Below are 12551 nucleotides of genomic sequence, written 5' to 3'. Positions count from 1 at the left end.
GGCTCTGTGAGCCTGAGGAACTCGGCTGAACTGGAACCCACAACGGTGCTGGGACCTCCCACCCTCTAACACTATTTAGCATCACCATGAAATGCCAGACTGTGTCTTGCTCAAGCAAGAAGAAAGCAGCTGGCCTTGCCTGGCTACACACAAGTCTACAGTGGTGAGAATTTCCCCTAATAAAAAATAAAAAAACACCCAATCCACGTGATGTTTAAGGTGAAGTGATGAAGGGTCCAGTATCTGGAGCAAAGTGAAGAGATGCCAGCCTCCAAGGGAGCACAAGATAAGGCGTCCTTACTGGAGTGATTCCTCCACACCGTGTCCAACAGCTCCGATTCAGCTGTCAGCAGCGGGGGCCCTGCCCACTGCTGTACTCCGGGAACAGGATCAGGGATCTCTGATGACAGACAGGAAGGGCCACAGACCCTGCTTACACGCTCTGGCACAGCCTCGCTGCCTTCGGCAGAGCTCCGCCAGCGAGCGCAGGCTGCCTCGCCACTGCCACATACAAACCAGAAAATCCTCCAACGTACAGAACGCCCTGGCTGTGCTTCCCTGCCTCAGCAGCTCACTAATATCTACTGACTCATTTCCCTGCCAGCCCTTCCAACACCCTCTTCTGGCCCAGAAGAACATGTTCATACTAAGGTCAAGGCCACCAGCAGGAAAAGTCATCACACCCCTGCAAACCAACAGCTGGGAGCAACTCGGGACGAGGATTTAGTTACACGGAAACCAGAAGCGTTCCCCAGGACCGTCTGGGGAGCAGGACAGAAACCCCCAGCTCGGGGAGCAGCCATCCTGGGGAGCCGGGCAGAGCTGCCCCGTTCCCCTCGGCCCAGCCCACGGGATGCTCGTCCAGCTCCTGCCCGTGGGGGGGGCTGGAAACAGGGAGGGGGAGCCCCCTGCCACCCTTCCGCCCCGCAACGCCGTGGCTGGTCTGCTGCTGCTCCCAGGGGATGCAGAAGATGATTCACAGAGCAACGTAACTTGGGTTCCTGCCCCAGGCAACCTTCTGGAAGGTTCACCCACAGCGCTGAGCTCCCTGCTGGCACGGAGCACTGGAGATGTATGAATACCCCCTTTTTCTGCCCCAGAAACTCAAGCTTACAGCACGGTCCTGGTTTTAAAGTTAATGGTATTCAACCAGCTCTGAACGGCTGAACGGAGACAAAGCCCCACACGTCAGAAACACACGTCTCCTGGTGAATGTGTAATAGAAGGTGGAACGTTTATATTTTCAGCATCACGAGCGTATTAAGAAGACTTACAAGAAATCTAATACCGACATAAAGATGTTAGAATGTGAGCTCCAGGAAAGCACCGGGAAATCCAGCACACGCTTCCCTGCGAGCTCACGCCAGGTCTGAGCAGGGCAACGTCTGACCCTGGAAACTGAATCCTCTCTGCCACAAACCCCAGTTCCACGCTGTCACGCCAGCAGTGCTCCTACATCCTACTTTCTTCCTCCTGCCACAACAAAAATTTCTAGTGAAGTAGTTTCAAGCCCGCCACGATCCTCCCTGAAGCAGCACATATATCTCATCCAAGCTGCTCACCAGCCAAAGGCCACGATCCACCTCAAAACCCCACTGGCAGCTTGGCAGCAATTTCTGCTGAATTTTTGGAGCTGGTGCCATTCTGCTTTTGCAGAGCGCCAAGGCTGGCTGTCCCCGGGACCTGGTAAAACACCCAAGCTGCCTATCACAGGAATATTATTGAAGGTGCTCTGAGCGCTCGGGGTCGGCCGAACGCAGGGAGGGCTGGCTGACAACCGCAGGACAGCTGAGCAGCACCCGAGCAGGGGGTTTGCAGCCCATTGCTGCCCTCAGTTGCACCTTCGTGTCCTTCCTGCTGAAACACCATTTAACTGATCATGCCACCTGCATCCTCACTTTGAAACTTAAAGGTTAAGGGATGGAAGCAAGGGAAAAGCAAGGACTTCGTAACCTGTCCTTCAGCGTATAACATCCACTGGCTTTCCTACTCTTGGGAATAATACACAGAAAACATCTAAACAAGACCCATTTAAAAGAGAGCAAGAGGAACTACTGGTGTCTGCGTGACAAGAAAACAAACACCAACAGCTCGCCCGTCACATCAGCATCAAGTCTGACATTAATCGGGAGAGACAAAGTATTTTGTCCCCAAAAGAGCTGGACTTCCCTCGCTTTTTTAGGCCAGACTGGCTGCAGCGAGCAGCCCGGTGACCACCATCACCCCGCCTCTGAGTGTGGGCCCGATGATGAGGACGATGAGGTAAGAGTATGCCCTGAGCAGTTTTATTTCCTTTCTTCTGCTTCCTTCCTGGATGGAATTACTCACTTCCTCAGCGGGAAAAATCATTACAGAACGCACTTTTCTGAGTTCATCTGAGGTTGCTATCTGCTCGCTGACAGTGGGTTATCCAGCACCCACGGCGTTTCCTCTGGCACAGTGGGGCTGCTCTTCTGTGTCGCAGGCTTTTGAATAGGAAGAATAAAGACTGGTTGCTAGACACACCTTTTTCTTTTTTCCTCCAAACCCTTGCTCAAGCATCAAAGCGCACGGAAGGTATACGCAGCCCCTTTGCAGAACAAAAGACGACGGGCTGCGGGAGACATTTTCCTATATTGTAGGTCAATTGCAGCCAAAATCGCCTTTACAAAGGCGTTGGACACGGTTTGCTTTCATCCCCTTGATGGCGAGGCAGGCCAGAGCCCAGATGCTTTGTTGGTTTGCCTGCCTAGTACTTAAAATGAAAGCTGCTTTTCTGTGGCGAGGGTAGGAGTGCACCTCCAAAGACTAATTCGGAAAAGATCAGAGCTCCGTTATGCAACGAGGCAGGGAATTAATAATGTCTCACAGGGAGCGTGATGCTGACATTTATTTCTACTCCTATGCTCAGATAAACCTTTGTTTGATTCCAGAGAAGGTTTTTACTTTGCTCTCAACGTCCTGAAAGCAAAGTTTAAAGTTAAATATTTCCCCAGCTGGAGGTGTTCAGGGGAAGGAGCTGGGAGCTACGCAGCATCTGCCTCCCATGTCAAGCAGGGCAGCCTGGAGGGGGAGGCAGGAATCTGGGGCCCACGAGGATAAAGCTGCCTCTGTCTTCTGCAATAACAGCAGAAAATCTTCTTATATACTAATATTTGCACATCCCCAGCCCGACTCATGTGCAAATCTGAATACATATCGCAGCTTCCCCGCACAGCTGGGAAGTAGATACTTCCATGCCTGTTTTGCAGAGAATTACACTGGAGCAAACACAGAAGGGGAGGGAAGCCACAGGATCCAAAAGTCTCAAGTTCTGGGTCTCCGCTTCAAACCCGCCGAGCACCATCACTTCACCACGCTGGCAGCCTGCTGGGTCCCACCAGTCCTGCACCCGAACGCTCACCCTTGGGCTAAAGGACGATGGGGAGGACTGCAGAGATCCTGAACCTCTAGCTGGGGTTCTCAAGCTCAGCAAGTCTTAAAAATAACAGATTTAGACACAAAGGAGTTGAGGGGTCGCGTCCCTTCACACCTAAGCAGATGGACGAGCCCCGCTCTTGGCCACAGCTCAGGGTGAGGAGCAGAGACCAGCCAGGGACACACTCCGGGAAGAGGTCACGCGCTGGCAGCCAAAACTCCCTGTCCCCAGGAGCCCCGTGTCCCAGAGGCCACCTCCTCCAGGGAAGCCACTCTCCGAGTAAGCCCAAATCAGCCACCACTGGCACGTTCAATCACAGACAGAAATTACTGGCTGTCATAATGAAAAGTCCGCTCCGAGCTGGGCTTGACTGTAAACCTTGAGCAGCATTTGGCAACTAGAGAAATGAATGTGACTCTGGAAACCCTTTCACGCTGCGAGGAGGAAATTCTCCACAAACGGCAAGCAACACAGAGCGCTTCCTGGGAAGGCAGAGAAAAATCCTTCTGACACACGGTTAAAATAAATAAAAATAAAAAACCAGAAGCAAACAACAAAAAAAACCACCCCAGTTCTTTTTAAAGACATTTCTATAGCATTCCCAGGACTGGAAATGAGCACCCGCGGCCACAGAGCCCTCCGTGGGGCAGCAGCCGGCGAGCGCCCCGCAGAGCGCGGTACTTACGGTGGAGGCAGCCGGCGTCACCCCCGCGCTGGGCCCAGCCCGGGCAGCACCTGTAGGCGGGCTGGTGTCGCACCCTGTACGTCTGCCTGTAGCCAGTGTGATAGGCAGTTCTGAAACACAGCAAAACCCCCGACAACGTTAATTCCTGCACAACGTGGAGACGGGGAAGAACAGAAGCTGTAACTGTGGGTGTAAATGAAAGGCGGGATTGGGTTTTCAAATGTTTTAGGCATTCTTTTCCACCTGGTCTAGCAATGGTCGTTCCTAATTTACTTCCCAATTAATTGGGAACACGAGAGATGAGTGTCCAGGTCCTCACAACACCCCCGGCTCTTTTCCCCTTTTCTAAACTATTTCACAGCTCTGAGCTCCTCTCCTAGACTACCTCTTAACAAAAATAGTTTAAATTTTAAGAACAATAGGTATTTCAGTCCAGCTGTAGTAAGCATGAGCAGGTGTCTCGAGGGGCTGGGGAGCTAAAAAAAAAAAAAAGGTCATCAGAATCCTGAGGGGAATATCAAGCTACTCAAAAAGCTCCATGCAGTCACGTTTTAAACAGCAAGGCTCCCGCGGGTTCCGGCTGGCAGAACCGATTCCCCGATGGAAAGGGCTTTCTCCTCCTGGCCCTCCTGGTGCAGCCAGCGCGGCCGTGCCCCACGCGTGCCCACATCTCTCCTGCCTTCCCGAAAGAGCCAGCAGCCCCCTCCAGCCCCACACGGCCCCCGAAGCTCTGGCAGGGGATGCTGCGCGTGGGGGGAAGCTGAAGGTCCCTTTAACAACCCCACCAGTTACCCCAGGGTGGGAGCGGGGGGGTAGTCAAGCAGGGACTGATCTGAAGCATAAATAAATAAAAGCGACACTTCTTTCCCGGAAATCTGATGGTGTGTATATGTGAAAATCGAAACACAGATAAAACTTTTGAAGCCGATTTTTAAAAAGCTCCTTTGGCAGAACATGAAACTGCTCCACCAAAGCAAGTCAGACAAACAACAACAAATATTTGGCAGAGCAGATGTGTTGTACGTGTCCACCGAAAATATTTATCCTAACTCAGTCTAGTTGTTTGATTTTGTCTGAATGTTTCCACAAAAGCCCCTAAAGAATGGTGAACCATTCATTCCCCTGAAGGAAACCTTCGGCTACTCTTCTGTGCCAACCAGCATATGGAAGCACAGCTGAGAAAAATAAAAGCAGATACCAATTTTTTTTTTGTACGAGCTGTTAACAAATTATGAAGGAAACGCTCGTGTTCCAGAAGCAGCTGAGAAAGCAATTTGCAGTCACTCAGGCACCAGAGCAGCCAGCAATCAGGCGCAGATCCATCTGGATCCTCTCGGTATCAAGAGTTATCCCCCTGCCCAGCCCCGGGCACCCACGATGGGTGCGGGTGCTGTAACGGGAACGTTTGCTGCACGGGCTGCTCTGGAAAACGCCGTCCCCTCCATCCGGAATGAGAGGGACTCTTCCTTCTGCCCTGCGTAAGCTCAGAAATGGGGAGGAAAAGGTATTCCAAGAAATAGTAACGTAGGACAGCTCAGGACTAATCCCGGACTCCCTCCTGCTCCCAAGAGCGCCCCGAACAACCTCATCTCCACCAGCCTCGGCGGGCTCTACCCGACACTTCAGATCCTTAAGTCAGCTCAAGTGGGTTCTCAAGGAGATGCAAATATTTTGACAGCCTGTGGATATCTGGGTGCTGCAGACTGTAAAGAACCGCACAGGAGATAAAGTATCTTCAATGTTTCTGTTTTCTTTCGTATTTAAGGAGTCCCTGGCCCAGAAAATGTTGAACGAGCCAGAACTAATGGAACCCAGGCTTAAAACCCCTGCTGTGCCCTGCTGCTGGAAAATCCACTTCCAGCCTCTCTGGGATAGCGCCGACATTCCGCCCAGTTTCGTTACTGAGGGCTGAGCAAAGGTACCTCCTGCCCTTACCCAGCTCAGGAGAGTCACACAACCAGCAGCAAAAGCCTCGCGTCGGCAGGGCTGAGGGGAAGCCCAGCCCAGGGGATGCTCCGTTCATCTGCTGAAGAGCAGACGCGGAGCGGGGCCTGCAGCCTGGGGGCACAGAGCAAAGTTCCTTCTGATTTTTGGGAAATGTTGCAAATCCAGTACTCTAGGCACAGACACAAGTCTTATAAAGAGAAACGTAACTGGTTTTGGAATGCACAAACTCAGCAGACAAGCACCCTGTCCCCTGCCCACCCCCCCTAAACTGCACTTGGAGCTCCGGCAAAGCGATGGGGCTGTGGCAGTATCTGCAGCGCCGCAGGCACGCCCGGGAATTTTAGAAAATTTATTCTGAAACTGCGGGTGGGTGAGGTGAGGTCCAGCCCCGGGGTCAGCAGCCAGGCGGGCTCGGCAGCAGCCCCGAGCGCTGCTCCGGGGAAGGAAGGGCAGGGGCTGGATTCTCCCAGCCGTGTCCGCGGCCTCAACCCCGGGGGGTGACGGTGCTCCCCGAGCCCCGTGCTGCCGGGGCCGGGTCCCACCGGAGCAGCTCCAGCGGGCGAGGGGGAGCCGTGCAGCATCCCCGGGAAGGCCGAAACCGCACGCTCCGCCGCCCTCGACGGCCCAGATCTCCTGCTACGCAGCTTAGAGTGAGGGGACAGGGGACAAAATCTTGCCTGAGGAAAAGTCCCTTTACTGTCTGGCTTCTAAATTTCCTTGGGTGAAATCCCCTCACAGCACCTCTAGACTTCCCCTATTTTCATCAGGAACTGAGTGCTGGCACTAGGCTGTTCTGATAGTTACAACGAAGCACGACAGAAAGTGTCTTCATTTCCATTCCTTGATTTACAATGTCAAAAACCTGCATTAAAGAACGAAAGGGACAGCTGGGTCTGCAGAGCTTCCAGCCTTTGAAGTAGAGGCAAACAGGGCACCTAGCATTTCAAAGTCCTCTCTTAAAACACGGTCAAAAGACGGACTCTGTTTGCTCCTTTATTACCACCACACAGATATCATCACCAAGATAATTACTGGCAATTACAGCTTAGGAGGAATTCCTGAAGTCAAGACTTAAAAGCTGTCTCTAGTCCAAGATGCTTCTTTGAAACTACTATTATCATTATTATTTTGTAGAGGCTTGTAACTGCCTAATGAGGCCGGAAAAGCAGGTGGAGCACAGAAGATTGGGCACGCTGTAGTTTGGCTGCCGTGTGGGTAAGAAAAGTTCATTATTTGCACCGTTGCACACGTTCAGAGCCCTCCCTCTGCAACCCCTCCGTGCCGGGTCTGCCGGCTCCCAGCAAAGCCCAGTCAGCAGCTCAGGGGATGCTACGATTCGCGGAACAACCGCAGCCACTCTCTGCTCAGAGCACAAACTCCTTCCTCGCAGGCGCGAGCAGAACTCCGCTGAGCTGAGACTCCCCTCTGCCGTGGGCCCGAGCAGGGTCCTGCTCCCGGGGCCAGAGGAGCCGCGGCGAAGCCTCTGGCCACCGCCACAGCAGCCGCCGGCCCCACAGAGCAGCGCTTGCACCACGGCCACTTTTATTCTGGGGTTTTTTGGTTGTTTTTTTTTTTTTTAGACCATGCGCAATAACCCAGCTACCACCTTCAGCACTGTAAAACTACCGAGGCATTGAGATGTCTCTGCTTCGAATCAGAGATGTCTAAAGGTCCGGGAGCAACCCACTGGATGTGACTGAGGCGTTGCGCTGGCGTGGCACGGTCACGGCAAACAGACACGATACACCGTCACAAGGGTGCAAACGGCTCCCCACAGCCACAAAGCTCTAGAACAAGAGTGATGTACCTTCCTGTTGGGAATTCCTTCACAGCTTAAAAACTCTTGAGTGCCACAGAGATGGCACGTAGGGTCAGAAGCCCCTCCAGCTAGACGCACAGAGGGCTTGCAGATCTCTCATAGTTTTAGCCAAGAAAAATATCGAATAAAATAGCTCTACTCTTTACAGGAAGTGTGTGGGTTCAGAGCCAGCTCTCTGCACGAGGCTGTCCCTCTACATCAACCCCCAGCTGAACTGCTCCATCACCCCAAAGCCAGACGGCTGAAGGCCAGGTACCAGGCGGGCACCGAGGAGCCACAGCACGTTGCCTGGTCACTAAGACTCCTCGGAGGGCACCGGGCAGCTGCTGCGGCCGTTCCCCGTGTCAGCCCCCAGCCCGGGCAGCAGGACGGGCACACACGGCGCTGTTGCCAGCCCCCCCTCCCGTGCCCGGAGCCGTGCAGCCGCTGCCAGCACAACGGGCTCTCCCCTCGCAGACGCAAAGCGAGCGCCAAGCTCTCGTCCCCGCCGCTGCTGGCGAGCAGGCATCAGTTATCACCGTGCGAGGGGCGAAGGAAGGACACGTACCTCCGCTCGTAGCCCACGCACCACCGCCGCCCTCCGCAGTCCTGCTTCCACACCTTGAGGGTACGGGTGAAGGCCTGGACGCACGGCTGCCGGTGCCCCACGATCGCCAGCTCCTGCTCCACGCAGACGTTCGGCCTGGGACAGAGAAACAGAGGGGTGGGGGGGCTGCACGTGCCGCCAGGAGCGCAGCGCTTCCACCGCTCAGACGGGCGCCAGCTCGGGGCGGCTCCATTTCCCTACTGGCAGGGCGGGAAGATCTCACGCATCACACAGGAGTTGTCTCCTCGTTTAATTAAATTGGCGCAGGGAAAAGAAATCTGCCAGGTCGGCCAGCCCCAAGCGGTTGTCAAACGCAACCTGTTCCCCTCACCTAAAAGCTCTTGGAATTTTTAGGCCAAACACCGGAGAACTACAGGGTGAACAGCACAAACCCGTATTTACAGATGGAAAATGGGCACACAGAGAGGACACGCTGAGTAATCCCGCGCTGCGAGTCGGAGGGAAGCCTGCTCTGTCCCAAACCCCTCCTCGAAGGTCTGCAGCCCGAGACGATAACAGAAAGCTAAAGCAATATGGGTTGATAACACCGCAACATCGCAAACCTCAGTGAGGTTGGGAAGCTGCTGACATTTCGTACCCCTAGCTCCTGGGACGCTCTACAGCCCACTTGAAAAATGCAGCAGGTTTTTTTTCTTCCACTTCCACATTTAGGCTAGTTTTTAGCCTTAAAACAGAGAGGATGAATGAGAAAAGAGGCAGCAGCCTACAGGATATGGCAGCACAATAACTTCTCTGTTTGTCCATTCCATCCGCTCCCAGTTAACGGAGGACACATATGCTTTCTTTGCACCTAGGGGATTACTTCCCTGACTGTTGTCATTGCAAACACCAATGATTTCTGCGTCTTCTGACAGCGTTTGGGGAAAAAAAAAATTATGCTGCCACTAGAAATGATACATCACGTTATTAATACTGCTTTAAACCAGAACTCAGTTTGCCATCTCAGACACTTTCTCACTCATTCAGAGCTAAGGGCTGCAAGACTAATTCCAGTAAATAAAGTGAACCTATATAATTCAGCGAGCAAGAAAATAAGGCAAATGCCATTCGCACTTTATTTCTTTTCTAATCCAAACTCTCTTTCACCAAATACGAGTCAGTAATTTTAACTAAGAATGAAGAGGGAAACAGTCGCCCCTGACTTAACAAGTTATGAGCCGTTCATTATTTGGGAGTGCTTCTGTTGCTTCCAAGTCTTCAAAAGAGACCGAGTGTTTTCACAAAAATACCTTCTATAAAAGAAGTTAAACGAAATAATTTGGACGTGGTGAAGCATAGAGATTGCAGCTGGCATCTGACTGCTCCAGGACGTTCAATTACACGGTGGTTACAGCCAGCCTGGCAGTGCCTGGGGGATTAATGGCATGTTTCCTTCCCCCTCCAGCTCCGCTCGAAAATCTCCTCTCGCCGTCCCCGCATGTGGCCACTGCCGAGCCGTTTGGCTCGCAAAGCTCCGCACACATCACTTCACCAGCACAACAGCCCCCGGTGCTAATGGCGACGGCCAGAGACGCCGTTTTGTGTCGCGTCGGCAGCGAGGCGACGCGGAGCAGCGCTCCCCCGCCGCCGGCAGCCTGCGGGCGCCTCGCCTCCGACCTGCCCGCGCGCCCCAACCCGGGGCTGAACGGAACCGGGGGCTGGCGGCAGCACCGCTCTGGTGTCATTCTTACAGCGAAGAAAGGTCCTTGTGTGCCCCAAAGAGTGGCCGTGTCTGTGACAGCGCCCTGTGGGAAGTGACAGCGCTGCCCAGGCGCTGCCGCTGTCTCATCTCTGACACGCTGGCACGCGTCTCACGGCCTAAAAGTACTTGTCAAGGCAGGAGCACAAAATCTGACACAGGGAGAAAAGGCATCTTCCTGCCCAACCTTTAGCTGCTGAAAAGGAGCCCTCTTCAATCAACGAGTTCAAAACACCAGGGAGAGGAGCTTGGAGTTCGCACACCAGGCAACACTGGGCTCATTTACAAAAGGAATTAGAGCAATCCCCTGCACCGGGAGATCATCTTCTGGCAGGAGAGCAAATTTGCAAGGAAGTTTTCCAAAGAAGCCAAACGATTAACACCAAACTGCAGCTGTAAAACTGAATTAAAAAGAACAGACCGCGTGCTGCTGGAGTAACAGCAAAAGGGGGAAAGAAACACGCAGTGAGACAGATACGCAGAGTGCAGTGAAAACAGCAGGTCTGCGGAGATGGGTCAAACTCTGCCCAAGGATCACCCCTTGTGCTCACACAATTGCAACGTTTCAGTCAAAAACAGTGAGTTACCTCCTACAAGCAAGGACTATCCCAATTTTCAAATTTCTATTCCTCTTTACGCACATCTGGGACTAGATAAAGAAACACAGAGCAGCCCTCCCTGCCCTTCCCTCCCTCTGCTCTTCCTTTCACCTTTGATTTTAAAATACTGTATTTAGCTTCTGCTGTACAGTTCCCTGCCCTATGAAAACACCCCTGTACTCTTTTCTTGCTACTTACATATGGGGCTGAAGTTTGTTCCCAGAAGCAAGAGAAGACATTTTCAATGCAAGGATGAATGAGAGTGCCACCGCACGAAACTCCATCGCAACAGCTCCTCTCTGCCCCCAAAGGTCCGTCCAGCGGGTGCCTAGAAAACCTCACCCCCTTCCCAAGCACGACGTGCGAGTTCCTGTTCCCCACCGGAGCTCCTGGCTGCCTCCTGCTCCCAGCTTGCCGGCGTCTGTCTCTCACAAAGCACAATGCTGCTGGAGCACACGGGAATGCCTGCACGGGGAGGGCAGATTTATCATTCCAAGATGCTTCCTCCTATACGGGTTCGGTTCAGCGAGTTTCTTCAGTCCATGGGAAACGATTACAATGCAGGTTGTCGCTGGGTTTTTCCCAAAACCAAACCTGGCTTCTCGTGCTCCTTTGCTCGTAGTGGAATGCACTGAAGTGACTTTTCCTTCTGGCATTTGCTTCCTGACAAAGCCCAGAGACCCGGGGGCTCACAGGACCTGGGTTCTGTCCAGCAGCGAAGCCCCATGTGGGTTTAGCTGACTTGGAGTCGCGATCCACTTCACAAGGCAAGATAAAAAAAATCAGCACCTGGCGAGGGAAAGGAAAAATGAGGGCTGCTCTCCTGCGCACCGAGCCCACCTCCCAGAGAGCTTTCCCCAGCGCAGGCAGAGCGCTCCTTTATCCCATCCGCATAGACGAAGGCGCCCTGCTGCTGCGACCCCCCCACGCCGTCCCCAGGAGAGGGGAGCGAGTAACTCCCGCACGCACACGCTGAGAGCAGCTTCCCCGCGTTTTCAAGGGAGCAACGGAACTTTCCTCCTGCCTTTCCCAGGTCTAGCTCCTTTCCCTCACATGCTCTCTTGTTTCTTTTCTTGCTGACAGTCAGAAATCCCTCCCACCAGCTGTGTCCAGCCCCGAGGAGAGGAGGGGGGAAACCCTGCAGAACAGTAGCAGAAACGATTTGGGTTTGTTTCTCCGAAGACAGCTCTTTTGCACTACCCAAGGCCAACTCAGTGCACGCCACCCAAAATCCCTTCCCCAGCAGCTCTAAAAATATCCCACTGAGATTTAATCTTTCCTACACACTCTAAGAGCTCACAAAATTGATCACTGCCCAAAGAAATCCTGCTGTGCACATCAAATGGACAGGGACACACCCCCCCGCCCTCGGCTGCTAGAGCACTGTTACATGACCAGTTCCCGGGGTGGCAGGGGAATACACTGGGCAAAGAGGGAGTTGGGCAACAAGACTAAATTGCTGTCTGCCTTTTCCCACCAAACTCCCTCCAACGCAGGGAATCAGCACAAGAGGCGTTGATAAGGATTTGGCTGAAGCTGGGTGACAGTCCGCTGGGCCCTGGTGAAACGAGAAAGCAGAGAGACGTGCCCGAGCCTAATTCTCAGAGGGTTCACTGCTAAGAAGAGGAGAGCAGAGCAGAAATGCTGCACGAAAACTCTCCCACCTCAAGAACGTGCCGGCAAACTCTCGCCAAGGGCAAGGAGGAACCAAAGCTGCAGCTGGGCACTGCTCCCTGCCCTGGGGCAGCCCGACCTGCCACAAATACTGATTTCTGTGGGAGAAGGAGGATGATAAGCAGGTTGGGGTAGTTTCAGTGCT

General features: G+C 53.3%; 1 protein-coding gene across 2 annotated transcripts in view; it reads right to left on the bottom strand.

The window, feature by feature from the left end:
* MEGF6 (multiple EGF like domains 6) overlaps positions 1 to 11026 on the bottom strand; it is a 94004-nt gene extending 82978 nt beyond the window's left edge. For both annotated transcript variants that reach the window (XM_074924627.1, XM_074924628.1), the window contains exons 1-3: positions 10931 to 11026; positions 8396 to 8530; positions 4083 to 4192 (exon numbers count right to left, since the gene is read on the bottom strand). In XM_074924627.1, coding sequence (XP_074780728.1) covers positions 4083 to 4192; positions 8396 to 8530; positions 10931 to 11016 — 331 coding nt within the window. In that variant the 5' untranslated portion in view covers positions 11017 to 11026. The remainder of the gene's footprint in view (positions 1 to 4082; positions 4193 to 8395; positions 8531 to 10930) is intronic.
* Positions 11027 to 12551: the final 1525 nt, after the last annotated feature.

The sequence above is a fragment of the Athene noctua genome, chromosome 22 (genome assembly GCF_965140245.1).
Source record: "Athene noctua chromosome 22, bAthNoc1.hap1.1, whole genome shotgun sequence".
NCBI lineage: Eukaryota > Metazoa > Chordata > Aves > Strigiformes > Strigidae > Athene > Athene noctua.
The sequence above is the reverse complement of the archived record's forward strand: the minus strand, read 5'-3'. Positions and strand labels throughout refer to the sequence as shown.